Source organism: Drosophila simulans, chromosome 2R, assembly GCF_016746395.2.
Source record: "Drosophila simulans strain w501 chromosome 2R, Prin_Dsim_3.1, whole genome shotgun sequence".
In the NCBI taxonomy this organism is placed as follows: Eukaryota; Metazoa; Arthropoda; class Insecta; order Diptera; family Drosophilidae; genus Drosophila; species Drosophila simulans.
In genome coordinates, this window is record NC_052521.2 from 12,460,866 (window position 1) to 12,487,563 (window position 26,698).

Below are 26,698 nucleotides of genomic sequence, written 5' to 3' on the forward strand. Positions count from 1 at the left end.
ACCGACCGTGGCAATTTTTTTTAGTATTAAGGAATATCATAACAAGAATTACAAAAATAAATGTCGTGAGTACATTCTCCTACCTAAATATAGATTACAGAATTTATTTTACTGCGATCAGTATGTTGCGAAAGTATCGACTACCACAAAAAACGTTTGAAGGTGTATCGATGATTTTACAAGATACTGCATCCCTGAGAGTTGGCGCGCAATTCAAACTTTGAGTGCAAAATATTTCTCAACTGTACACAATTAGCAAATAAAATAAAAATATCTAGTATAGCTTAAGTTTTATTATATTACACTTAATATAATCTATTGTAGTTAGCAGGTGCAATTATAAGGCAAAAAATGTTAGCAGGCTAGTTCGTTTTGCGTTGTTCAGTCACCGTGAAGTGTCACCAAATCAATTTGAATTTATGACCACTCGTATATTATCGGTTCATTAGCTACCAAAAGCCCCCGTTTAAGTGGTGACCAATGGAACTTTTTTTTATCACAATCGTATGTCGCTTTTTTTTTATTTTCAGCGCACATTTATGCATTATTTATGTCGTTAATTACCCGATCATAAAGAATTTCTTTAATATTCAGTCCCCACAGAAAGTCGATGTGATTCCACTTTTCTTCCGGCATACGATATGCGCTTTTCAGGGCACTCGGGTTCATGGTATACCTTAGGCGATCCACGTCAATCAGACTGGCAAAGTAGTCGTTGTCAGAGTAATAGAGATAGGTGGGCACATCGATGCCCTCCACATCGTACTCCGGCGGGGTCTTGCTGCTGTACTCCTTCTTGTTGCGCGTCTTTCCGTAGTCGAATTGCCGGAAGTATCCGGAATTGTACTCCTGCAGGTAGTGGAAGATCTGATTTACCGAACATCCCGCCGGAGTCGTGGCCATAATATCTGGGAGCAGGGTCTCGTTGATATACGGCGAGTTCCAGCCGCCCAGCAGGAATAGGGTGTTGGTGCACATGAATTGTGAAATGGCCTCATCGCTGCAGAGGAGAGCCCCGAACAGGTTCATTAGCTGCGTATTTGGCAAAAATTCGGCGCTGCCGAAGAGCTCGACGAAGGCATTGGGCTGACCAAGCAGTGGTCCACCGACCGTGGCCAAGGGACTCTCCATATGCTCCATCCAGGCCACAGGAGCGAGCAAATGAGCCGATCGAATGCGACTCTTGAAGCGCGGAATCATTGAGTTGAGCACAAAGAAGGAGGTGGTTCCTTGAGAGTGACCCACATACGTCAGTTGATCCACATTTGTCCAGTAAAGAACGTAGTCCATCATAGCGGGCAGATCATAGATTCCGATATCGTGCCACTCAAAATTCCAGAAGGGCTGCAGCAGCGGCGACTTGCTGGCGTGCCTTTTGGAGTAGGTGTTACCTCTGGCATTACCCATCCACACATCGTAGCCAGCTTCAGACAGCAGATAGGCCAGCCCACTGTGAGGTCCAGCAAGAACCCAATCCGAGGAGGAACACAACAGACCGTGCATAAGGAAGACCACAGGGCGTGACCCATCGTACCCAGTGTTCTTCGAGTACGGGATGCGGTGCATGGTGAGGATGTAACCATCCGAGGTCTGCACCTCGTGCTCTTCGATTTCGTAACCATGTCCCCTAACAATGGTGACCTGAAGAGTAGAGCAATATCGTGGTTAGTAAGGATATTTGGGTGCCAAAGGACATGGCATCCTTAAACTTACAGTTGTCACCGAACTGGCGCGCCCCGTATCCGCAGGCAGGGCATTAGCCAGGACCAGACTTAAAAAAACCGCTATTAGCTGAACCACCAACATTTTGTATTCCACAGGTGCAGGTGCTTTGACCGCTGACTTGGCCGCCCGTGCCTTTTATATGCCCCCCAGGAACTTGATAAGGATTCCTAGATTTGACCGCCTAATTTATGGCTGTTTATTTTTGCTTGCAAAATGGTTTGATTCGTCAAGACTGATAGATCGTGTGGGAATTTCGATCCCAGTTGATTTAACGAATGGCTAGTGGTCATCAGCGATAAGGTTTCCTATAATCTTGATAACAGCTGATTACGTATAATTGCTATAAGTTAAGCAGCAATTAGTATTTCCTGTTTTGGGCGTAAGGCAAGCTGGACATAATAGGACCCCAAATCAGTCTATAAACTGAAATGCTAAGCCGGTAAGGAAAGAACTCAATAAACTAAATTTAATTAATAAATATGTTAAAAAGAATTAAATGATTTAATATTTTATATAGTTATAAGTTAAATATTATAAAATGATTACTATAATTAAAATTCGCGCCTTTTAGTTTAAATTAAAATCGGTTGATATATCTGAAAATCGATAGGCGGTAAACACATTGTCACAATCAGTGTGGCCAGCCTGAATATTCTTAAAAATGTTGTATTTTCTTGCCAGGCAATTTAGTATTTTGAGAACGAACGACGCCCGGCACACAAGAAATATAACATAAATGAAAATCTAAATAAATAATTATCTACCTATAAAGAACACATTATGAGGGATCGCGACCGCCGTGACCGAGATCGAGACAGGGAGAGGGATAGAGATCGGGACCGAGAAAGAGACAGAGAGCGGGACCGCGACAGACGACATCGATCCAAGTCGCCCAGCAGGAGCAGCCGGCAGATTTCAAAACCGAAGAAGAAAAAGTCCAAGAAGTCGAAAAAGTACTCGAGAAGGAGTCGCAGTAGCAGTCGGAGCACCTCGCGCAGCTACTCCAGCAGCCGGAGCAGTTCCCGCAGCACGCACAGCAAGAGCAGAAGCAGGGATCATCACAAATCGCGGTCTACTTCGCTGAGGAAAACCAGGGGTCCAAGTTCTGAAAGCAACTCCCGATCCGCAACCACACCCGCAGCTGCTCCCGTGAAGGCCATCGATCTGTTCGACACCAAGGTGCAAAAGGCACTCGAGACTATAGACGAGGACACCTTCAAGCCGGCGCCATTTTTTAGCTCCCGGGATTCAAAGGAGACATCCGAGAAGGTGATCATAGATCTGAACAACGAAACGGTCACAGTCGCCAGCAAGCCAGCCATTGCAGTGCGAAACGAAGATGTAATATTCCATCCGAACGTGAGTGGGTTACCTGGTGCTCGAATATCCATGCTAATAGTATCTGATTTGCAATACCCACAGTTCCTGGGCGACCCGGATATGAAGGCCGAGAAGTGGCTGCGCAAGCTGCACAATTACCGCCAGAAGTACATGCAGGAGTAGTCGAGTTTAGACTCTGTATTTAAGAAACAATAAACCTATGTCTAGAATATATCGCTGCCCGTCTTTCGAGCGCGTTGCAAGGCCTCCTCCGGAGTCAGTTGCTCATTGACCGAGGGCTCCTTGGCGCTGCCGTCGGTCTCCAGTTTGCCCGCCTTGAAATCTTCGATAATCTTCTGCGAGTAGACGGCGTTGAAGAGATCCAAGCTCGTGAACTCCGACTGGACGACGTCCGGCGCCTTGTAGGACACGTATGGCTTTAGCTTACAACCGGTCAAATCGGGAACTATGATTTCCGGAATTTTCTCGGGAATCTCCACATATTGCCCGTCGACAAGTATGCCCGTGTCTCGTACACCTCGCTTGTGAATGGCTACCGGCGGATTGGCCAGTGTTTTCTGGGCTTCCTTTACCACGCGCGTACCGCGCTTGTTGTATGCATTAAATTTACGGAAGTTCCGCTTGCCCTCCAGCACGGATGAAGTACTGATGGTCCTCTGCTGGCACCTTAGTGCAATAGGCACTACTTTAATGCAATTATTCATTCTTATTTCCCTTTTCGGCGACCAAAATGGTTAAATAACAAATGTGGATGAGGGAACAGCTGTTTGGTTGGGAAGAGATGACACTTTTTTCGATAGACAATTAATCCCAGTTGGAAATGTATTGGAAATCATTTTGCTATAAAAATTATCCTGTTTTTTAAATATACCGAAAAATGTTTAGTTTATTTTAGGATGTTGCCATATTTATTTTATCTATATTAGAAATAAATTGTATTTTCTCAAAAACACATCGATGGTTCCTTAAAAAGGATCGATTATTGTGATTTTTCGAAAACATCGATGATATCGATGTTGGCATCGATGTTTCTCCATCTCTAGTTGAAACTCCCCAAATCGGCTTGTGATTCCTATAAAAAGTTGATTAAGATTCGACGGTTATTAAACAATGTCGTTACCGGCTGAAGAGGAGGATTTGGCGGACCCTGTCGCCAAGTACGATTCCATCGAATTGAAGAGCATACAGGACCTGGAATCCTGTGAGCAGCAACAACTGCTGCAGTACGTCGAAAAGCTGCACGGGATTATCCGCAAATACGACAGCAAACTGGCGTCTTATAAACAAAAACTCCTACACTACGTGAGTCCGAATTGAAGGTTGAACTATATGAACTAAAGTGATTTTAATTTTGTGATCTATCCTAAAGGTAAGCCGAGAAGAAAAGGTTTCTTGTGACAAAGCCAGCCAAGCAACTGAATCAGAATTACAAGAATGCCAGTATTCCATGGAAAACGATAAGGATGCTAAGAAAAAAGACCAGCCCAACGATTGTGAGTTAAGATTTGTTTTATTACAATTACTACAATAGCAGTGAGTTCCTACTTTGTTTTACTGGCCACCGCGGCCACCAGCGCAGCTCCACGTCCGGATCCGTCCTCAGATAGCATGATGTCCCACTCCTTGTCTGCTTTCACCAGCTTTTGGAGTGTCTGCCTCATGTAGGCATCGAACTTTGGATGGTATCTGTAGACGGAGCCATCCATGCCGACTATCACGCGGCGGTTGGAGGTCCTGTTCACCAGTCCACTCACTCCGATGGCTACTAATGTGGCCGCTCGCTTAGCTACGCACTCGCAGATGTATCTCAGAGTCTGGCAGTCCTCCACGGAGGCCTTCTCCAATCCAAACAGATTTTTCACAATCTTCCTTGTGCTGGCAAACTCCGGAAAGGAGTCGTCCTCGATTTCCGATATGTAGCGCGTCTCGAAAACCTCTTCGTTTCTCTGCAGCACGCTGGCGAATTCTGGACGTCGACTGCTCTGTTTAAAGATCAGCTTGCGCTCGAGGGCACGAAGTAGGACAAGGCGCACCAGGTTGCCCAAGTACATGCCCGCCGTCATCTTTTCGAACAGCTGCTCCGATCGGTTGAGAGACTTTTCGTCGATTTCGCGATCGTATTCGGTGCGCACAAAGTCCAACTGACCACCCTCACCAAAAGCGCCCCACTCAGCATTTACAATAACACTCCGCTTCGTTTTTTTAAAGTCTGCGCGCAAGAGGTCCACATTCTCAACATCCTCAACGTAGCAGGCATTGCAGCCAGTGCCCACAATGACACCCACCCGGCAATCCGCGTTACGATGGGCGCAGGACATCAAGGTGCCAGTGGTATCGTTGAGTATAGCCACCACGGCAATGTCGGCATCTCCGCGCCGCTGAATGGCCTCGTGCAGCATGCGGCCCACATCCTCGCCCTCAACACCAGCACAATCGAATCCCTTAGTCCAGCGTACCAGGATGCCCTCCTTAAGGCCTTGCTGCACGCAAGGAAAGGAAAAAGTGAAGCCCAGTGGCAGATATGCGGTCTTCATGTCGTGTTTCTCCACAAATTTGGCCAGGCAGCCCGCAATGTGATCGAATAGGTCCACACCGGGCCCCACCATCAGGTCCTTTGGCACGGCATAGATCTGAGAATCCACCGTGGCGTCATGGTGACCTTTCAGCGAGACGAGCAGCACCCGGAAGTTGGTTCCTCCGAGATCCAGGGCCAGATACTTGCCCATCTCGTCGCCCGTGGGCAGATCCTGCACGTACGTGGGAAAACACTTGACATTGGCCTGTGGATGCGTGGACCGCTTGAGTCCACGGGCCACTTCCAAGCAAAAGCGACTGTACACTTCCTGCACCTGGTAATCACTCAGCACAAAGGGTTGCATAAGTTCTCGCACCTCCGCGTCCAGCATTTTGCTTGGCTAATCTATCTGTCTTAGTTGTAACCGCCTCGAACGATGAGTAACGACTAACCAGGCGCCTGGAGAGCCCACGGCGATTTGGAGCTACCCTGGGTGCCTGATAAGAGTCAGGCGTTGAGATGCAGTGCGCCCGAGCTGGAAACAACTGCTGCCGCTGCAATATGGGCGCTGCGAAGCAAATTAAAAACGAAAACACACCTAAGTAGCTGATTTGCGGATTCCGAATCTAAAACTACAACTGCGCGACATGCTAATCGCTTGTTGTCTCGGTTGCCGCTTGTCAATTGGTGGCAATAGCTTCAGATTCGGCACCCTACAAATTAATTGTAGATTGTCTTTAGCCGACTATTGGAAAGGAGGGAATATGGCACAATTAACTTTGCGAATAAATCCCTGATGGACACCGATCGCAAGGCCCAAGAATCCCTTAAAAGATTAATATAAAAAAGTTTACAAGTGTTTCAGTATCTACAAGTAAGGTGTCCGCCGTTTTACTAAATTGTTGTATAACTTTTCGTAGAGTGCCATATTTCCGGAAAAAATGGCCAAGGCCGTATTTCACTTTTCTACTTTCTAAAAGCCATAAATTGTCACAGGGCGATATTAGCTGTAACACGCCTTCTTAGTTATCGATGAGATAAGACCGTTTCAAGGACCGCATCTTACAAGCTCAACCCACCCACTTCTCTATCTATTGAGGAGTATTGGCGGGGTCCTAGGTCGAGTACGTCAAACATTCCATGCCGGTAATGCCCGAGATAAGCACTGAAGTGTCGCATGGGCTAACGCCACTGCCCCTGACAAAAATCCGAACAGCCCTTGACACTACTTAATAGAATTAAAGTGATTGCGCAAAAGGCGCAGAGGTATAGAAAAATAATTAGAATGCTTAAACTAACACTTTAATTGCTACTATATAGTTGTTCTAAATACATATAACTATAAACATTAATTTATGAATGTAAAGATAATTACAACCCCATTTCGACTATTTTTAAAGCTTAAATAAGGAAATGTTGTTCCAAACTGCTGATAACATGCCTCATTTCCATGTCGTTCAAAACAGGTTTCTGTTTTTATTTCAATATAGTCTTAAATATTTATAAACCTTATCAATAACCATCAAAACATTACAAGTCATGTTTGGAAAATAATTTATATTTGCAGTATCGGCGACGGACGCCTTCAGTTTTGTGGACGAGATGAGGCAGGCGGCCAAGCACGCCGAAAACCTGAACAACTTCGTTTATGAGCCAACCTCTGGCATGTACTACGATCCCAAGACGGGATACTACTATAACGCGGTAAATAAGCTATAAACAGCGGACGCAATCTTTATGACGTCCCGTTCTATTCCGCGATGCAGTGACTGCAGCGCGATGACTTTCAGAGGTTATCGCGCTGGCAAACCTACATCAATGGCTCGGATTGTTGTTAATCTACACCTGCTTTTCTCTTCCTCGCAGGAGTACGGGCTGTACTACGATGGTAACAACGGCTGCTACTACAGCTATGATCACGCCAAAGACTCGTACGAGTTCCACTCGCAGGCCCAGGTGCAGGTGAGTGGGTGTAGTTGCGGATCACTGCCACACGACCACATTAACCACTGTTCTTCTCCTCCTCGCTGCGCAGCCTTTAAGCGACTGCGCCTATAGTAGTCTTTTAGCGGGGTTTCACAAACTCAGCATAGACCGAATGCGTAGCAATGCATTAGGTAAGCGTCAAGGTCCAGAATGTGCGATAAAAACGCGGATTTCTTTTCTTAACTTGGTTGCAGGCGAACGAGGCGGCCAAACCGGAATCGGAGGACGAGGATTTGGAGGTGCAGTTCGATGAGCTGGGAGGCGTCATTACGGACCACGAAACGCTGAAGAAGATTAAGGCCGAGAAGCAAAAGGTCAAAGATCAAGCTGAAAATTCCAAGCGCAAGGCCAAGAAAAAGAAGAGTAAAAAGCACAGCAAGAAGAGATCCAAGAAGGAGCGCCGTCACAAGTCCAAAAAGCGTCACAGGCACTCGGATGATGAGCGGTATAGTGATGCCGAGGAAGGCGAGCTGTCGCAAAGCAGCGACTCCAGTTCCGACTCCAGCAACGAGGATAGCAGCAGCAACACGGAAGACAGCAGTGTTCCAGTTTTCAAGGCTGCCGGACGCTTTCAAGGTGTTTAAGATTTCCACGTTTTTATCGCGCTCTTCGCTGTTTGTTTAACTAACGCTTTTCCTTTGCTTAGACATTGCTAAAAAGTATCCACCCTCCCTGCGCATCATTGTCCAGGAGACTAACGTAGAGTCGCTGAAAGTGGGAAGCCTGCATCTAATCACATACAAAGGTGGATCTCTTGGACGGGAGGGAGCCCACGATGTTATCATTCCGGACGTGAACGTGAGCAAGTGCCACTTGAAGTTTAAGTATGAGCACAAGTTGGGAATCTATCAATGTCTGGATCTGGGCTCCCGCAACGGTACCATTCTCAATGGATCCCCAATGTCCAGCGACGCCATGGATCTCGTTCACGGCAGTGTTATCACCCTGGGCCAAACAAGACTACTGTGTCATGTTCACGAGGGCAACAGTACCTGCGGCTTGTGCGAGCCGGGTCTTTTGATAGAGAACCCTCCGCCGGTAGTGGCCGCTGTTGCCTCCTCCACCGCATCCGTATTATCTCACAAGGAGCAGTTAAAAAAACTGCAGCGCAAATATGGACTGGAAAACGAAAGTAAATACAAGACAACCTCTACTCTCACTTTACTTTGACAATCCTTAATTCACTTTTAGAGTTCGTTGATACTAGCGGCAATGGCCAGTCCAACTACAATGATCGGGCCGCAACAAGGCGAGTCCAGGTGGGCAGCAGTACGGATAAAGAAAAGACTGAGGTGGCTTGTGTGAACACGTGAGTATCAGCTTACACAACTTAACTTGAATTTGTTGACCAATGTCCTATTCGTTTTTAGTGAAATCGGTAGCTCCAATAAGGGTTTTAAAATGCTGAGTAAATTGGGCTGGCAAAAGGGCGAAAAACTGGGCAAAACGAATGCCAGTGCTGGACTTTTGGCGCCGGTAAGTTTTTCAGACTTATATAGCTAGTCACTATTGCTAATAACAACCCGTCCGCAGATCAATGTGGTAGCCAATGAGGGCACTAGCGGTCTGGGAAACACTGACCCAGTGCTGTCCAGCTCCAGACCCGTTGACAATCGGAAGCTGGCCAACTTGAAGATTACTCAGGCGCGATATCAGCGCGCCAGTGATATGTTTGGACAGTCGGATGATAGTGATTAAAAAGACATGAATGATGTTGGAAACACATTTAATTAACAATTACTCAAACATATTTATAAGTGTATGTATATATATATATATGTATGTATATACACATAGATTCTATGTATGTATATATTAATTCAAAAATCTTGCTATAAGGTTAAGCTATCAGTCAATTAATTAATTTAGCTTCGCTTATAAACAAAAAGAATAGGGGAAGGTAATGTTAAATAAATACGACTTCGCACACGTTGGTCTAAACTAATTGCGAGCCTAATGGGCATACAAACCGATCGTTTAAATTAATTACCGTGTAGCCTAATGTTAATGTTAAATACAAAAGCCTCTTAAGATATGTGGTTTCTCTTGCGATACATGCTGGATAAGATTTGCTGCAATACGTAATGTTGTATGGTTGATAATACTTTGCCTGTATGTTAAGTGTATCGGATAATATGTAGTGTAAGCTCGGTTGGGTTGGGCAACAGCCCCAGGCCCATCCACCGATTACAACACGAAAACGCACAACGAGAATCTTTGGATGTTGGAGCTACGGAAGAACACGCTACATGAAGCCCTAGGCCGATGTGGTCGAGAGATGTATCCGATCTCCTAGCAGCTACCCTGGGACTTGACGCCGATGAAGTAGCGGGATTCGCAGGAGTGTTTGTGCATCTCACACCACGAGTTGTATGTCTGGTTGTTGTATCCGCATATTTTGTGTACCTAATATTAAAAAAATTATTCATAATAATAAATGAAATGTTTTATCTACACAAAATCTGTACACACCGGTCGCTGCTGCTTCCGCGGACACTTGTAGCGACAGGTCACGCATCTCGGCTGGCGCGTCTGCAGATCCACCAGGCAGTTATCCTTTGGCCCACACTTGATGTCCGCACAGCTCACGCGGCCGGCTGGAATATAAAGTTTATGATGCGAGCGCATTAATGACGGCTGCCTGCGGTTAAGTTTCAGCTTTATGTCTGGCAATTTCGGTTTAATGGCTCCTGCACACTGAAATGCATGTCCTGGCCGCCATGAGAACCTGGGCAGGTGCTTCTGTGATTACGGCAGAAGTGCCTGGCCATTTTTGAGTAAGGGCCATATACAAATGGTGCATTCGGTGGCTCATTAGGTCATGAAGATACTATATGTAGTAGTCTGGTCGAGATTAATAGAATATTGACTGAAGTTCAATTTAGGGTTTACTTAAGAGGATAAGATTGAATAGGATTAATGCATATGCATAACTAAATATTTTGTCGTTTGTCGTTTTTGTCGTTTCTCCGTCTTAAATGCAATTTTCTAAGCTGACGCATAGTTCACACCACGCATTACAATTAGATACTAAACTGCACAAAGAGAATATTGTGGTTTAGATCTGAAAATTATAAACGGAATATACAGAACCACATTTTTTGTATTATTTTATATTCATGGTAAATATTCTTGTAAAATCCATCCCTTTTATATTTGTTGAAATAAATAAAGTTATGAAATGAACGTATCACATTTTTTTGCTGTGCACCACGTCCCTTCACCTCACTCCATTGCCATTTCCATATCCATACCCATCCGCATGCACAAACCCATACCCATTTCCCATTCCATTTCAGCAATGCGCAAGACGGGTAGCATCTTCGGACCGGGCCAACATCCGACTGGTGCGACTGCCGGGGAGTCGGCCAAATGGGCAGTTAGCCATTTAGCCAGTCAGCCAGTCGAGCTATAAAGCAGCCAAGCGGCGCGCAGCCGCAAACGCCGGGCAAAATATATGTGTTTATCGTCAACATGATCTGCGACTTGGCAACTATGTTGCACAGAGCCCCCGGGCATTGTCGATCGCAATTGCTATGGAGGCGGAGCAGCAAAAGGCAAAGGGAGTCGTCTGGGTTGTCTCTGTCTGGGTGTCTGGAACTGCATCTGCATCTGCATCTGGAGTTGCATCCGCGGGTGACGGTGCGTGAAAGTCCGCCGTCTAGCAATTCGTAACAGTTAAAGTTTATTAATTTCAACTGCCAATTTAGCTTTAGGCAGATACGTCCTTTGCACGAGGTCCACAGCTCCACACTGCTGTGCTGTGGTACGCTGTGCTGCCCCGCACTTGTTGATTGTGATGGATGTGGCAGTGGCCTCCAGAGCGGGAGCTGCGCCGCTGGTTATGGCTGATAATGCCGTCACAAGGCGAGCCAACTATAATTTGTTATGTCGACGTGGTTTAATCAACGCCGGCGGCCGTTGGCGGAACTTATTGCAACATTGTATGGGTTATAATGGGATGGGATCATATTGGATGGGCTCAAATGGAATGGGCTGGGCTCTGTTGGTCTGGTCTGGCCTGGTCTTGTCTGGTCCGGTCTGCGATGGGATGCGTCGTGGGTCATGCGTCTGGTCTGGCCGTGGTATATGCGTGTTTCCATTCAGACCAGGCCAGGCCAGGCCAAGCCGGGTGGACTGGCCATTGGCCATTGGGCCATTTTGGCATTGCGTGTTGTTTAAGGTGATTTTAATACGATCGTAAACTACAGCCGGGCCAGGGAGGAAGAAGGCCCAGACGCTACACCAGACAAAAGTGACGTCGCGACGACGTGGACAGTTGGACAGCCGGAGACCCCAGACCGGACTTTATATCACTCGGGACATGGGCACCCCGCCGCAATCCCCACTCCTCGAGAGCTGCAATCACAGAACCTGCGTCGCCGCAGAACGTTGCGAAAATGGCGTTTTAATGGTTTGTACGTGTAGTCATATTTCTTGGGGCCAACGGCAACTTTTCGTGGCTTGTGCCACGGGGTCTCTCTCTCTCTCTCTTTGGCCCCCCTTTCCATAAGCCCCTCCATCATAGCCAGAATACTTTCGAGCCTGAGCCCGGATCGCGACTGAAAATATTTATGTGAAAGCAGACAAACAAACAAATGCCCGAGAACCATAAACTTACTAACCATGAAGATAAAAAGCTCAGGAACCAACTCACGCGCACGCTAGCACTATCTTATCGGCGGACGATCCACGGAACATAACGAGTACCAGACGCACATTAAGCAGCAGGAAGGAACCCAGGGAAGCGGAAGGAGCAGGCTCATCACCAGAGGGACTTGGACGGGATGGTGATGGGGATGGGTATGGGCATGGGGATCCAAGATCAACAAACTGCAGGGACTCACGCACACTTGTCTTTGGCCTTTGAGATACGATTGCTGCTGGGCTGGGGGACTGAGCTAAAAGCAAGAGTGAATGGTGGCTAATGATCTTTGTTTAGGAACCGGCTACCGTTGCAAGCAATTGAAAAAGATAGACAGGCAGGCGATCGGTCAATGGATGTATGCTACTGTAAGGAACACTCATATGTAAAATTTAGAAGTTACCTCAGGCGGCTGTGATACAAAATTCAACAGCTTCAGAGATTTATAAGACTTTGTAAAGAAGAGTTCATTCCTTTTCTGTTCTTTGAGCTGTGAACACACATAAAAAAGATTTTCTCTGGTGTTTTTTTGGACAAATTTTATCATCAAAATTTCGCATGAAACGAAAATCCATAAAAAATTTTAAAATCCAAATATTTCAGAAAAACTGAAGTACTTTAAAGGTCAGAATGAGTAATAAAATAATATAAGAATGTATGTATATGGCGATATCAAAAGGAGTCGGCGAATAAAGTTGTTCTTGGCATCTCCGCGGGTTCATTGACCTTCCCGTCCGCGATGTTGGTGGATCATTAAGATCCATTGAACGAAGTCCACCCAAACGATTAGGAATCGAAGGGATAAATAGCAATAATCAAGGTGCAATGAAATGTGCAACAACTAGGTGAAGTTATACAATTGTTTATTATACTAAAAGTACACCCAAACGATCAGGAATCGAAGGATGGAAGTGTGCAAAATAGATGAAGTTGTAAAACAGTTTATTAAACTAACAATACACCCAAACGATGGCGAATCGCAAATAATGAAAAGGATCATCAAGGTGCAATGAAATGTGCAACAAATGGTAAAGTTATAAAATTTATTATTAAACTAAATGTCCACCAAAACGATTAGAAATCGAAGTGATGAATCGCGAAAATGAAGAGGATCATAAAGGTGCCATGAAATGTGAAACAAATAGGTGAAGTTATATACAATTGCATATTAAATTAAAATTCCACAAAAGCGATTAGATATCATAGGATCATCAAAGTCCAATGAAATGTGCACCAAAACGATTAGAAATCGAATGGATCAATCGCGATAACGATGAGGATCATAAAGGTGCAATGAAATGTGCAACAAATAGGTGAAGTTATACAATTGTTTATTAAACTAAAATTACACCCAAACGATCAGGAATCGAAGGATGGAAGTGTGCAAAATAGGTGAAGTTATACAATTGTTTATTAAACTAACAGTACACCCGAACGATTAGGAATCGAAGTGATGAATCGCGAAAATGAAGAGGATCATCAAGGTGGAATGAAATGTGCAACAAATAGGTGATGTTATACCATTGTTTATTAAACTAAAATTACACCCAAACGATCAGGAATCGAAGGATGGAAATGTGCAACAAATAGGTGAAGTTATACAATTGTTTATTAAACTAAAAGTCCACCCAAGCGATTAGGAATCGTCGGATCATCAAATTCCAATGAAATGTGCAACAAATGGTAAAGTTATTAAATTGATTATTAAACTAAATGTCCACCAAATCGATTAGAATTCGAAGAGATGAATCGCGATAACGATAAGGATCATAAAGGTGCAATGAAATGTGCAACAAATAGGCGAAGTTATACAATTGTTTATTAAACTAACAGTACACCCAAACGATCAGGAATCGAAGGATGGAAGTGTGCAAAATAGGTGAAGTTATAAAACAGTTTATTAAACTAACAATACACCCAAACGATTAGGGGTCGAAGTGATGAATCGCAATACTGAAGAGGATCATAAAGGTGTAATGAAATGTACAACCTAGGTAAAGTTATGAGTTTGATTATTAAACTAAGTCCTCCCCAACGATTAGGAATCGAAGGATGAACGCACTTTAGCCGAAGTAGTTTGCTGTGGAATGTGTACGAAATTGAAGGTACCGTAGTGAAAGGATAATTGAAGTAGGAAATGGAGTGCAGCGACCCCAACACCTAATTATGAAAATTGAGGACGACTAAGGCAACATTATTGATAAATAATAATGCCGAGCAAAATGACCGGAGGGAGCGAATTTTTGTCAACGGCAGCTGGTGCCGCTGGATTGACAGCTTTTGTTTTCGTATTAACTACAAGCTGTAATTTGCGGCAAAAACACAGCAATTAACAGGCAATTGCAGCACGGCAGCCCTCTTTTGTCTTCGGCCCCCATGGCACACTAAACTAGTTCAGTCGGTCCGTCTCCGCCTCCGTCGCTCCTATCCGGTGCGGTCCGAGGTTCTCGCGTTCGTCTCCGGATTTGGTGCGACTGCGGAACGCCCACCACCACGCCTTTCAGAACCACTGATTGCCACACTGGAGAAAAACTCTGGTCGATGTGACGGTATTTTAACGAAATAGGGAGCATGCAAATTTCTGATTGGAATAGTAACTCCTGATGGATTTTTTTTATTAATTTTTCGTGATTTTAATATTTTTTATAGTTTGCTTCTGTGAGGACCCACAATTTAATTGTATCCTTTTCGGGCACGATTCTAATCTCTTCAAACGTCTTGCTTTATAAGCAAATTTCCAAGTGTTCATTTAAATTTAAATCTGGTCGAAGCAACGGTATTTTAAAGAAGTGGACTAATAGTGAGGATGCTTATTTCTGATTGGAGTAGTACCACCTGAAGGATTTTTTATAAATTTGTTGTGATTTTAATATTTTTATAGCAGGATGCTTATCTCTTCGTCTTGCTTTATAAGCAAATTTCCTCGTGTTCATTCAAATTTAAATCTGATTTCTAGGGGAAATTTGATTTGTTCGTGGATTTTGGTATAAAATAGAAGCGTTTCAATCAATTTAATATGTACAATTCCACTAATCTTCGCTTTTTTTAACTTTTAAAATTCAAATGCGTGTATCAGAATAATTTTTAAAAATGTTGTACGAAACGCACAGATAGCTGGTCGATTCAACGGTATTTTAGCGAAGTGGATTAATTGGTAGCATGCAAATTTCTGATTGGAATAGTTACACCTGATGGATTTTTTTTTTTTATTAATTTTTCGTGATTTTAGTATTTTTAATAGTTTGCTTTTGTGAGGACCCACAATTTAATTGTATCCTTTTCGGGCAGGATGCTAATCTCTTCAAACGTCTTGCTTTATAAACGAATTTTCAAGTGTTCATTTAAATTTAAATCTGGTCGAAGCTACGGTATTTTAACGAAGTGGACTAATAGTGAGGATGCAAATTTCTAATTGGAGTAGTACCACCTGAAGGATTTTTTTTTTATACATTTTTTGTGATTTAAATATGTTTATAGTTTTCTCACTATTTAATTGTATCCTTTTCGGGCACGATGCTTGTTTCTTCGTCTTGTTTTATAAGCAAATTTCCTAGTGTTTATTCAAATTTAAATCGGATTTCTAGGGAAATTTGGTTTGTTCGTGGATTTTGGTATAAAATAGAATCGTTTCAATCAATTTAATATATACAAATCCACTAATCTTCGCTTTTTTTCTAGCATAAAACTTGAGAAACTCAAAATTTAAATGCATGTACCAGAATAATTTTGATAAATGTTGTACGAAACGCACAAATATCTGATCATAATGATTACTTGCAAATGGATGAATTACAATATTAACTATTAATTTCCTAGTTGAAGTAGGGTACAATTTATGATAAATTAATGACGAATAATTCTATGCGGATCTTGCTTTGAATCATTTTTAAATTTTATTAGTTGCATATTTTATTCATGCGTTTTTTAAGCTTTCCATGCTTGATGTACATATTTTTCGTTCGATAGTCTTTTTTTAGTCAACCCAATATTGAACACTATTATGAAATGATTAATACGGGGTCAACGATACGTCGGATGATAGTGATGTTGGAAACAAATTTAATAACAATTTCTCATATAGATATTCCCTAACAATTCGCCGTATAAAAATTCTTTTGAACACTATTAATATCAAATGATTTAGCTTCTATTTATGAACGCGGACTGCATAAAGAATCAATACCAACGATCATCGATGGGCAACAAATGCATTTTCCCCGGTGCATTTTCTGTCGTGGGCCGACTTGAGGCATTATAATTAATTGGAAATCGGAGTCGATCAATCGGATGGCAACCGCAAAATTAATAAGCATGAATGATGCCGACGACGCGAGTGTTCGCAGTAATTGTGGATGCGCCTGCACCCGTACTCGAGCTCATAGTCAAAGTGGAGCAGACCAGACCAGATCAGACCAAGCCAACCCAAGCCAACCCAGGCCAGAGCTGACGGGCTAATCAAATTGCTGGCAATCATGGAGCCGTATAAGCAAATGTAGCAATTTCAGTCAAACACCGAGAGAGCCGGCAACTTGATATGGCCAAGCTGCAGACGGCAACAACCACTTGTGGCTGCGACGCGATTTGATTCGATTCGATTCCATTCCATTCGATTCGCCTTAACTGAACTCGACTTGGGCTGGCTGTGGAAACCTCAGTCGAGTCAATCAAATGCAAAATTGCGGTTCTTTGTTGATTGTTGTTAAAATCGCACTGCCGCTACCCAGCAGCAGTTGCAGCAGCAGCAGCAGCGGCAACATTTTGCATTTACCAACTGTAACTAGGCTTTCCATACCAATTAGTTTGATTGATTCCCGCAGACTGCAGCCAAAATACATACCTCGACAGGGACCCGGATATGCCACGGCAATGGAACGTCCAATTTTGCAAATCATTCGATTTATATCACAGGCGCTCCTGTACGTCTTCCCATCCACGCCGCACACCGCCTGTCGCTCGTCGTAGCCACTGGAGTCCACATCCAGGTTGTCCCAGGGACACTCGATCCGGCAGGCGATACAGTGGGGCATCAGATACTGATCCTCCACGCAGGTCAATCCGTTCAAGCACTGGACTCCGCTGCAGCTGTCTGGGGGATAGGATGAATAAGGAAAGAATGTAATATATGTTGTTAAAATTCATATTTCACTTTAAAGTTTTGTAAAATAAAGTATGTAATGTTAACTAAGATGTTCTTTTAACCATTGTTGAATAAGAATTCCCCACCTGAATCCTCCCAATTAATCATCCCTATATGTTGCACCTGCAACTATGTTCTTGGCATTAGCGAATACCGTTCGCACATGGGCGCTGATTGGGCCTATAAATAAGTAGTTGGCCAATGTCTATGATTAGCAGCCCGTACCCGCACATCCCACTCGCCGGCCAGTCGGATGTATCTCTCGGATATACATATGCGCTTATATGGCCGGCAATAAACTGTCGAAATTTATCAGGGGGACATGCGGCGAAACGCCTTGGCGCCAACTGTGACACTCGCGAAATATTGCAATCATTTCTCTGCCGGCAATTGAATGCGAATGAGTGGTCGCCGCAGATCGCCATCGGAATTGGCGATTGGAAATTCCAATGGATATATTGGCACGCGCCAGCGTTAGATTGCTGGAATGGCTGTTGTTGCTGCTGCTGCTGCAACTCGTGTTGCAAGTTGCTTGCTGCACTGGCCGCTTGCTGCAGAATGTCGTGTGCTTGCGGCTAATCCAACGAGTTCTTTGGGTTCCTGGCTCATCGTTCTTGTGCGCCGTTTTTATTGATCATTTGAGCATGTTTGCGAGTGCTTCCTGTATCATTAAATTATTACACAACATTTCTGGCTTCAGTCTGGCTGGTGGTGGTTGGCTGGTTGGCCAGTTGATTTCACCACTGGCGACAAGTTGTTGGCCGTAATTGAAATGTGCAATAATTTGTCATCTAATCTAATTGTGGCGCTGCTGCGTTTTGGCACGCGAGCAACCCGGTCCACCTACACTCGAAAAAGTATTGGGTCCAAAAAAACACCGAAATTCACTAAATAAACATATAACAAGTTTCAAAGAAGCTCGGCTAAGAATATATATAATTCCTGATTCTAGGGCACGATTCCTTAGTTGGTAGATAGGATTTTCTTCCAGTGCACTGGATATGGCTTATATGTTCTATGGTAAATGGTATTGGCGCACTCACTCTTGCAGTGGCCCCGATAGGCGACCTCCAGTTGGGCGTTGTTGGTGCGGCAGGCGCGCTTGCGCAGCTGGCACTCGGTGTTGTAGGTGCGTCCGTCGGTGCCGCAAACCGGATTCGAATGCTGCTGTTGGGTGTCGATGGTTGGTTAGGAATGGAAGCATCCGATCTAGCCGACTGAGCCCCGAGGAGTAGGCAATGGTCAGTGGCGGCACATGGATGTGTACTTACCGGCGGCAGGGGCGCGTAGATTCCGCCCAAATGAGCCAAGTCATGGGTATTAGCGAGGTCCGATGACGCAGCCGTTTCACTTCCGTGTTGCAACTGAGAGATTCGACGATGATTCGATGTCCCGGACCCAGACCCAGACCCAGACACAGTGGTATTCGCTGACTGGGCTTCTGTATCCATTCGATCCTGGTGCTGATGCTGATGCTGCTGCTGCTTATGCTGCTTTTTCCTTAGCCCATTGTCTGGATTTGGAGCATGCTCGATGCGTCTGGCATGCTGATGTCTGACTCGAGTCGACGACTGTCTATTAATGTCGTTGGCGGGTTCATTAGCATTTGCCAAGTTGGCAAGTCTAGACTGAGCCAAGATTGAGTCTGCGGCAGGCGACTGCGCAGGCGTCTTGTCTGCCGGGAACGAGTCATTGGCTCCTGTCGTCATTGATCTTGTTAAGTGTTTGCCATGGCTGTTTCTGTGTCTGCGCCTCTCATAGCCCGTCATCTCCACCCGGCCGCGTCTGCCACTTGTGGGCTGATCTGGCAAATTGCTGCTGCTCCTGCTGCTGCTGTCTATGATCAAAAGTCTGCGATGCTTCGACTCGCGAGGCTGCAGCTTTCTTTGGTTATCAGCACGTTGGCGTTGGCCGCCGTCTAAACCTAAATTGAAGTTGGTATTTTCGCTACTTAGACTACGGGACTCGCGGGGAGGCTTCATCTCCTGCTGCTCCTCCTCCCGCTCCTGCTCCTGCTGATGTGTCCTGCGTCGCAGGGCAGCTCCGCATTCGGGTGCACAAACGCACTTGGGCCGACCCTTGCGCTTCACGCACTTCTTGTTCGGGCCGCATTTAAAGCCCTTGCAGCTCTCTGGAAAATGTGTTAAACTTCCAAATAAGTTCGGATTACTACTAACCCCACCACTATGTGTAACTCACCCATGCAGGGCGAGCACTCCACGCCGCCACCAATGGCCGTGGCAAAGAAGTACTCCACGCTGCTCAGCTCGCGATCCGTGTAGGAGAAGCTCTGGCTGGCGCCGCAGCACTCCGACCTCGAAATGTCCGTGGAGAAGACCTGTCCGCACTTCCCGCTGCCCAGGTGCGTCTGCCAACAAGTGCCAGCTTTAGGGTTGCCAATTAAAAAAGAATATAAAACACACCTCTTCAGCTGATTTTTTAAAAACGTATAATGAATTTTAGTCAAAGATATGCTAAAACTTTTGATTTGTAAGAACTTTCTTACACTTATATAAGAAACCATATACATATAATGAATAATTACAAAAAATCTAAAGTGAATTTAAAGTCATGAACATGAGCTTCACCTAATTGAATAAGTATTCAAAATCGCATGATGAAATAACATTCAAATGAAATATGACTTGGCATTTTGATAACTTTTAGTTCATATGAAAACCATAAAAAGACCATGTTTTCGAGTGGTGTAAAATGAAAATGGCATTTCCTTCGGCGAACCGGAAGAAAACAGTTGAAGCTCCCCTTTCGCGATGGTCAAATTACGTGCAGGTATTTGACTGAGCAAAACAAACTTATTTGTTTACTTTGAAGATTCAGCAGGAATGCGATGAGCCGGCTGCTAATCGAAATCGCGCGAGCAGTTTGCAAATATTAATGTGGGCTGAGCAAATTTGCGCGGATTTTCCCACTTTTTTTTATTTTTTTTTTGCCTTTTATTTGGTTTCTGTATTATTTTGATCTGCCGCTTGTGTGATCAAATCGATTTGGCAGAGCCAAACAGATTTTGGGATTTGCTGGATAAACAAACAAGCGGCAGGGCTATGAAAAATTGCGTCACATTTGAATATAATGTGACACATTTATCGTGGCGAAAAATATACGCAAACTCGAATGCAGGCGTCGCGAGTGAGTCTCACAGATTCAGATGTATCTGAAAGATACCAGCCGAGTGGCTGGCATGCAGCTAACTAACTACTTACCCGCCGCCAGGCGAAAATTCAGTAGCAGCAATCCAATTAACAGAGCCATCAAAGGCTGTCCACCCAACTGATGATGGCCAGAAGTTGCTCCTTCTGCTGCTGCTGCTGCTGCGCCCAGTGTTGCTGTTGCTGCTGCGGTGCCAGTTGATGCTGATGCTGCTGCGATGCCAGTTGATGCTGCTTTTGCTCTCGTGCAGCGCATGCTTTTTGCGGGACTAGAACTGGCCGAGTGTTTGCGGTGCTGGCGGTGGTGTTGTTGTTGCTCACGTGCCATTGACACCTCATCAGAGGCAGCGGACGACGCATTGACGTCACGGCCATGGCCAACATAGCGATCTTCATCCTGGCGTAAGCAATTGGCCAACTCTTGCAAAGCGCTCCATGCGCTTACTATAAATAAACCTAGAATTGTTCTACATTCGCGGCTAGTTGCTCTTGCCAATTGTGTTGCTGTTGCTGCTGACGTCTTTGACATTGTTGCCGCTAATTGGTTGGTGTTTTGGCTTGGTTCTGCTCTACGCGCTTCCGCTGGCGTCGTGGTCGCAGGAAGTGCGCGGATGGCCATCGACATCGCTCTGCGCTTGAATTTGTAATTCGATTTTAGAAATGTCAAATTGTTTTGGCTGCTCGTCGGCTGATGCTGATGGTGATGATGCGGCATGACAACGGCAACTGCTGCGGATAGACGAAAGGCAAAGGGTTGGCAAACGCACTCGAGTTAACAGGTAACAGTTAAGAGGACGCAAAGGTAGCAAAGGCTGCATTCAATTAGACGGAGCACACTGCCACTCCAGCTGGAATGGTGAACGAGCGAGCAGTGGGGATGGCACTGAATATGGCTATGGGGGATTGGGATGGGGATGGAGCATCGAGTGGAGTGGCACGCCAAGATACATGATGCAACCGGCGGCAACTGTGGCTGCCACAGTCAAGCACCAAGAATGTTTTCCACAAAAACGACGGCCAAGAGGCAACAATTAAGTCTCAAACGCTGAGTTGACATTGAGCAGGCGGTTTTCAAAATGCGACTACTAAAAATAAAGAACCTGTTGCTGCTGCCGCCGATGTGTTGTAGGTTTGGCGCATTATGCACCGTCTGTCTGGCCTTGTGCACTCAGAGAAGTTATTAGCGAAAAGTTCTTACAAGTACATTTATTTAATTTTTAGGCCCAGCGAAAACAAAGCGATCTGAATAGCTAATAAAAACAGAGGTATCCTAACCATATGATTTCCGAAAACACATTTGATCCATTTCAGAAATGCCAACACTTTTCTCTGAGTGTATCCTTACCCCTTCGCAAGCCCCTTTTTTTTGCCTGTCTGCCTGTCTGTTTGTTTGTCGGTTTGTTTGTTTGTTTGTTTGGCTGCTTGTTTGTGACTTGCAGTTTGGCGCGCTAGTTTGGCATTTGTTTTATTTTGGCTGCCATCGCCATCGCCGTCGTCGTCATGACTTTAAGGACGTGCTCAAGACAACATGTGCAATATGCAGACGGAAAAGAACAGACTGAACGTGACTGGAGTGTGACTTGGCTGGAGTATCCTAATTTGGCCAACTCGGCGAACGTCCTTGAGGCGGCTACGCTACCCTATTCAATTAGCCCACTTCAGCTGAGTTGCCCACTGGCAGTCCATTACCGAAAGTTCAGCTCAGCTGCTGTTGCACATGCAGCACAGTAGCAGCAGCAGCAGCACTCCGCTTCCCGCCGGCAATTAATGACCTACTGCGTCTGGGGTTCACGACCATGGTTGCCTGGTTGCCAGGTTGCCCAGTTTGCTGGTCGAAAAATTATTGCGTTAACGTGCGTTGCGACATTTTATATGGCGGTCGGTTGGTTGGTTGGTCGGTTGGCTGGCTGGTCATACGACTGCAATTTCGTCGACGTCTCCGCATCCGGCGGTTGTCCATTGTCCGGCTGTCCAGTTGGCGCGCCAGACGATGTCTGCACTCACACAGACCCAGGCAAAAAAATAATAAAAAAAAAATGGAAAAAAAAGGAAAATAACACACGCACTTGCCGTGGCGATTGGGGATTGCGGATTGGGCACTGCAGTTGCATTGCAGTTGGAGCTGCAGCTCGGTCTTCGGTCTTCGAGCTGCATTCCTGCAGCCAGGCTATTTTTAGACCCCGGGCAGTCAATGGGTTTTTATAACCTTTGCAGACGGTAACGCAAATAACTTGGTTACGACAAATGTAACGGACTAATACTAGCCCACTTGTACAAGCTTTTTTTTTTTTTTTTTACCTCCTGTGCACCGAACGAAAATTCCCAACAGCTTGACCAATTTGTATTAAATGTAAAATATATGCTGATTATATTTGCCTTATCTGAAAGCCAAATCAAATCGAATAAATATACACTTCTGAGCCCGAAGATAAAATATCTTAGAGCTTACGTTTACATCTGTCTCAATAATGATTATGCGCTTGTTATAAACTGTATTATTATTTGTTTCCCCTTAATAAGGACCATGTTTTTCTGTCAGTGCGGTGAAAGTGTTAATTCCACCTGGCCATACCTAGATAATGAGCCGCAGATTTCAGCACCGATCGCGAATGATCCGCTAAGGACATAACATTCCACTGGCTGGCCGGCGAATCCAGCAGCCTTTACTGTACCCAAAGTTTTCGTATCCAAATGCTTCGGATTCCTCGAGGCTCGCTGAAATGTCTTTGGGGCACAGCCACAAATAACAAAGGGGGCAGCAGCAAGAGTACAGGAGCAGCAGCGCGAAAAAATGCAAGGAGCGCCGCAGCAACAACAAGGCACTAAATGCATTCTCCTCGGCAACTGCATTGCCAAACTCAGGGTCCACACACACACACTGGAGGAGGTACACCAATACACTCGCACTGCAAAACAGACAGTCTGGAGCTTTATGTATGTATATATACCATATCCATACCATATAGCTATGGCGAATGCCTTACTCTTCTGGAGATGCAGTTTGACCGTTGGAGACCTGTTTTTATGTTTTTGGGCATTTATTCTGGATTTTCGCAAAATGTGTTTTTGTTTTTTTTTTTTTTTTTTTGTGTCTTATTTTGTTGTTGTATGCATTTTCGTTTGTATTGAATTGCATCTTCTGCTGCGCTGATCCTGCGCTGTTGCTGCTGCACTTCAGCAACAAGTGCATAATTTCAACATCAAGCCCCGCAAGCTGGCCAAAAAACTTGCATCAAATGTGGTGCTAAATTTCACTGCGGTTCTCTCAGGTATTCCACCATATCCCACTTGCAACGCCTTCAGTTACTTTTGCGTATTAGATTAAGCCGCTCCCAGGGCAACCCGGCTTCCAGAAAGTCCCATTGCGTATCATATTATAGGGCGGGCAATGCCAAAAGCACGTGCTGCCTGCCATGCCATTGTCCGGCCCAGAAAACCGATCCTCCAGACGGCGGCCCAGAGTGATTTAGAAAAACAGATACAGTTGCCAAACAAACAGAACGCGGAAACAAGCGATCTCATCCTGAGAATTTTGTAGATTGATATCGAGAGTGCACAGGAAGAAATCAATGTGTCTCAAGGGAAAATCTTACTAGTCGTGTGTTTTCAATATAAGTTTCGTAATTTTATATATCAGGCATCAAAACTTAACGACTTTCACTTTTGCAAAAAAAGTTAAGTATTTTAGAAAACAATCGTAGCGTTTTCTAAAATACTTAACTTTGGGACGAGCTAGTTTGGCGACTACTTAGTTTCGCTGAGTTAGGGTCAAAATCTATTCAATCTCTTCATGCGAAAGTAACTATCTGGTATTATAGCCGATTTCTTTGCGTGTGGCTTAGTTCTCGCGCCACGTTCGCCGGGACTCGCAATCCAGTCACCGATTGACTTTAAGCTCCATTCAGGCCGATTGCGCAATAGCGATCGCGAATGCCAGACCCCCGGCTCCAAAAGCTATTTTTAGCGCGGTCCGTTCTGCGGAACCCTGTGGGTCGCCCAACTGCATAACTGTCTGTGCTGCGGTGTGTGGTTCAAAACGCTTTGAAAAAAAGGGTCAACGTATTCGGTTTCATAAGTAACAAACGGGCCAAATCGAAATCGATGATGATGGAAGAGCGGAACAGGACGGGGCAGAGGAGCAGGAGGGTCTTCTAAGGAAACAGTTTGTCATTTGGCAACAACAGGAAATTCCTTTCGGCAAACTCATCAGCCAAAGTAAACTGTGCGTCTCCGTTTTGGCGCGAGATTAATGACACTTGGACAGCGGCCCCGCCCCCCACCAGCACCTCCGCCCACTTGGGAATTTGCATATGACAGCAGCAGAAGCAGCAGCAGCAGCCTCGTTGTTTGTTATGCAAGCAGTAAATTTTCAATAAATATACATAAGCCAACAAACAAATCAAATCAAACCGACAGTGGCTGTATCATCAGCAGCAGCATCGCAAGAGCAGACAGCTGGACTGCCTGCACAGGGAGAAATAACGTACTGAAAAGTTAACTCAGAAAAAAGATCTCCCTAAGAAAATATTTAAAATTCGATTCTCTTATCAAGGCATCCATTGAAAAGATTCAACAAATATATAGCACCTAATAACCAGACAGCCTTCTGAAGACTATGCATACATATACGTACATACGTATGCGTCTGCTCGTCATATCGAGTCTGTTATTTTTTCCGGTGTGCCATTGTTTTTGTTGCCCTGGGCGGAGGCTCGTCCGATAAACACAGACGTATAGACACTCACTGACCACCGAGATCCGTAGGCTGTGACTGCTAAATGTTTGTTTTGCCAGCGCTCGAATGCCACGCGTTGCACATACGCAGTGTGGGCCGCAAGAAAAAAAGATAGAAACGCCTCTTGACACTCGAATCTGTTTGTAGTTGATTCGCTTAGAAGAATCGCTCGACGGCCCATTAGCATTCGCCAGAAATGTCAAAAAGTAAACAGGAAATCTGCAGGATGGCCGGTAAAAAAGCGCGCGCGCTCCAAGTAATTTGCTTATGCTACGAGTTGTTGACTTTCCGCCACTCATCTTCCGATTCAGAATCAGTATCGGAATCTGATTCTTATTCTGATTCTGTATCTGATTCTAAGGATGAGAATGAAGCTGCAAGCTGCGAGACTCAGCAAACCGCAAATAAAAACAAATATCGGCTCACATGAAATCCGAGCTGTTATTGAGTCTTTCGATCGCCTTTTGTTGACAACTATGCAAGAATTTTGTTATTGTCTGAGATGGGCAAATGGTACGTGGAAAAATTTGTCTGCTGCGTCTGGGGTAAATGAAAATGAAACAAAATATCCAGATGATAGCTGGAGCGTCTGGAGCGTTGATTTCCTTGCACAAGGCTGCTCCAAACTTTGCTAAGCTGAGTCCTAACTATGAACTCACCTTTTTAACAATGCCTCGTTTTTGTTTTGGAAATCTATTTCGCACTTAGACGTGTTTGTTTGCCAATAAATTAGCAGCCAACATGCGGAGAGTATATATGACACTTTTAGGTATTACAAGAAATCAAGCTTGGAAAACCGAAAAAAATAAAAACATTTTCAGCACAAAACGAAAAAATTTAAAGTTGCCGACCGGTGATCGCACTGTTGTCCACACTTATCGCTGAGCTTTCGAATTTCAAGACTTTCAGTCTGCACTTATTTACATTTCCACGATTTTCGTTCCTGTTCTCTGTTCTGGAACTACGAAACTGGACACAGCACTAGTTTTCACTTGCTACTTTTTTTACTGAGGACCAGAGACGTGCGCTCCATCTGATGGTCGAATGCCGACTGAATTTTGAAAACCAAAGTTCTCATTTAGGTAAGAAAAGAGCCAACAGTCTTACACCCATACTCATGCAAAGCGCCGCACGGTGGGGCAAAAGAAATGCTATGTGGATTATGGATTATTTTGCTGATAAAATTGCTTATTTTTGGAAATTCCTTTAGTTAAAAATGTATACATTTTAAGTGTAATATTTAACTATAGGTTTAAGGATTGGGTGTCATATTTTATAAAATTTGTATCGTTTTTTGTTTGATTTGCATTTTTAAAGGCAATAAAATATTTAAACTTGTTAAAGTTGTATGTAAAAACAAAAGTGTTAATTTACAAATTATGTAAAATCATAACAATTTAAATATCTAAAGGAATTGCAAAATATATAGTTGACACATAAATCGTAC

At 44.5% G+C, this 26,698-nt stretch overlaps 6 protein-coding genes and 1 long non-coding RNA gene across 34 annotated transcripts; 3 read left to right on the forward strand and 4 right to left on the reverse strand.

The window, feature by feature from the left end:
• Nucleotides 1-260: 260 nt before the first annotated feature.
• LOC6734590 (lipase 3) lies at nt 261-1,974 on the reverse strand. Its single transcript, XM_002081562.3, has 2 exons — nt 1,714-1,974; nt 261-1,641 (listed from the first exon to the last, which is right to left on the reverse strand). Exons 1-2 carry the CDS (start codon nt 1,804-1,806, stop codon nt 538-540), a joined length of 1,197 nt encoding a protein of 398 aa, XP_002081598.1. The 5' UTR covers nt 1,807-1,974; the 3' UTR covers nt 261-537.
• A 388-nt stretch (nt 1,975-2,362) lies between these two features.
• Nucleotides 2,363-3,277, forward strand: LOC6734591 (probable splicing factor, arginine/serine-rich 7). Its single transcript, XM_002081563.4, has 2 exons — nt 2,363-3,084; nt 3,148-3,277. The coding sequence occupies exons 1-2, from the start codon at nt 2,506-2,508 to the stop codon at nt 3,226-3,228; spliced, it is 660 nt and encodes a 219-aa protein (XP_002081599.1). The 5' UTR covers nt 2,363-2,505; the 3' UTR covers nt 3,229-3,277.
• LOC6734592 (39S ribosomal protein L41, mitochondrial) lies at nt 3,229-3,856 on the reverse strand. Its single transcript, XM_002081564.3, has one exon. It carries the CDS (start codon nt 3,768-3,770, stop codon nt 3,270-3,272), a length of 501 nt encoding a protein of 166 aa, XP_002081600.1. The 5' UTR covers nt 3,771-3,856; the 3' UTR covers nt 3,229-3,269.
• A 206-nt stretch (nt 3,857-4,062) lies between these two features.
• On the forward strand, nt 4,063-9,536 carry LOC6734593 (angiogenic factor with G patch and FHA domains 1). 4 transcript variants are annotated; one of them, XM_016168131.3, is made up of 9 exons: nt 4,063-4,368; nt 4,436-4,559; nt 7,149-7,285; nt 7,448-7,543; nt 7,617-7,698; nt 8,214-8,699; nt 8,759-8,876; nt 8,938-9,043; nt 9,101-9,536. In XM_016168131.3, the coding sequence occupies exons 1-9, from the start codon at nt 4,177-4,179 to the stop codon at nt 9,263-9,265; spliced, it is 1,506 nt and encodes a 501-aa protein (XP_016027717.1). In that variant the 5' UTR covers nt 4,063-4,176; the 3' UTR covers nt 9,266-9,536. The 4 variants fall into 4 exon arrangements, with proteins under 4 accessions (XP_016027717.1, XP_016027715.1, XP_016027716.1 ...); XM_002081565.3 differs by lacking the exon at nt 7,617-7,698 and adding an exon at nt 7,762-8,143 and having other exon boundaries at nt 4,064-4,368; XM_016168129.3 differs by lacking the exons at nt 8,214-8,699; nt 8,759-8,876; nt 8,938-9,043; nt 9,101-9,536 and adding an exon at nt 7,762-7,977.
• Nucleotides 4,558-6,191, reverse strand: LOC6734594 (hexokinase type 2). The gene has a single exon (XM_002081566.3). It carries the CDS (start codon nt 5,970-5,972, stop codon nt 4,608-4,610), a length of 1,365 nt encoding a protein of 454 aa, XP_002081602.1. The 5' UTR covers nt 5,973-6,191; the 3' UTR covers nt 4,558-4,607.
• Nucleotides 9,471-26,300, reverse strand: LOC6734595. 3 transcript variants are annotated; one of them, XM_016181950.3, is made up of 8 exons: nt 25,911-26,300; nt 20,571-21,242; nt 19,549-19,734; nt 18,621-19,480; nt 18,393-18,516; nt 17,050-17,298; nt 10,040-10,164; nt 9,471-9,973 (listed from the first exon to the last, which is right to left on the reverse strand). In XM_016181950.3, the coding sequence occupies exons 2-8, from the start codon at nt 21,229-21,231 to the stop codon at nt 9,860-9,862; spliced, it is 2,319 nt and encodes a 772-aa protein (XP_016027718.1). In that variant the 5' UTR covers nt 21,232-21,242; nt 25,911-26,300; the 3' UTR covers nt 9,471-9,859. The 3 variants fall into 3 exon arrangements, with proteins under 3 accessions (XP_016027718.1, XP_016027720.1, XP_016027719.1); XM_016181952.3 differs by having other exon boundaries at nt 18,393-18,513; nt 20,571-21,245; XM_016181951.3 differs by having other exon boundaries at nt 20,571-21,245.
• On the forward strand, nt 12,667-17,042 carry LOC120284489. Of its 23 annotated transcripts, none has more exons than XR_006541680.1 (5): nt 12,667-12,836; nt 12,892-13,032; nt 13,091-13,216; nt 13,291-13,999; nt 14,255-17,042. It is a non-coding gene; the product is annotated as an uncharacterized LOC120284489 (long non-coding RNA). The 23 variants fall into 23 exon arrangements; XR_006541681.1 differs by having other exon boundaries at nt 13,108-13,216; XR_006541676.1 differs by having other exon boundaries at nt 12,668-12,836; nt 12,892-13,357; nt 13,410-13,525; nt 13,576-13,999.
• Nucleotides 26,301-26,698: the final 398 nt, after the last annotated feature.

Coding starts and splice junctions, on each gene's coding strand:
- LOC6734590 (XM_002081562.3), bottom strand. CDS start 1,806: ATGTTGGTGGTTCAGCTAATAGCGGTTTTTTTAAGTCTGGTCCTGGCT. Junction 1,642..1,713: donor GCGCCAGTTCGGTGACAACT/GTAAGTTTAAGG, acceptor TCTACTCTTCAG/GTCACCATTGTTAGGGGACA.
- LOC6734591 (XM_002081563.4), top strand. CDS start 2,506: ATGAGGGATCGCGACCGCCGTGACCGAGATCGAGACAGGGAGAGGGAT. Junction 3,085..3,147: donor ATGTAATATTCCATCCGAAC/GTGAGTGGGTTA, acceptor CAATACCCACAG/TTCCTGGGCGACCCGGATAT.
- LOC6734592 (XM_002081564.3), bottom strand. CDS start 3,770: ATGAATAATTGCATTAAAGTAGTGCCTATTGCACTAAGGTGCCAGCAG.
- LOC6734593 (XM_002081565.3), top strand. CDS start 4,177: ATGTCGTTACCGGCTGAAGAGGAGGATTTGGCGGACCCTGTCGCCAAG. Junction 4,560..7,148: donor AAAAGACCAGCCCAACGATT/GTGAGTTAAGAT, acceptor TTATATTTGCAG/TATCGGCGACGGACGCCTTC. Junction 8,144..8,213: donor GGCTGCCGGACGCTTTCAAG/GTGTTTAAGATT, acceptor TCCTTTGCTTAG/ACATTGCTAAAAAGTATCCA.
- LOC6734594 (XM_002081566.3), bottom strand. CDS start 5,972: ATGCTGGACGCGGAGGTGCGAGAACTTATGCAACCCTTTGTGCTGAGT.
- LOC6734595 (XM_016181950.3), bottom strand. CDS start 21,231: ATGCCGCATCATCACCATCAGCATCAGCCGACGAGCAGCCAAAACAAT. Junction 19,481..19,548: donor GGAGTGCTCGCCCTGCATGG/GTGAGTTACACA, acceptor CACATTTTCCAG/AGAGCTGCAAGGGCTTTAAA. Junction 17,299..18,392: donor CTATCGGGGCCACTGCAAGA/GTGAGTGCGCCA, acceptor CCTATCCCCCAG/ACAGCTGCAGCGGAGTCCAG.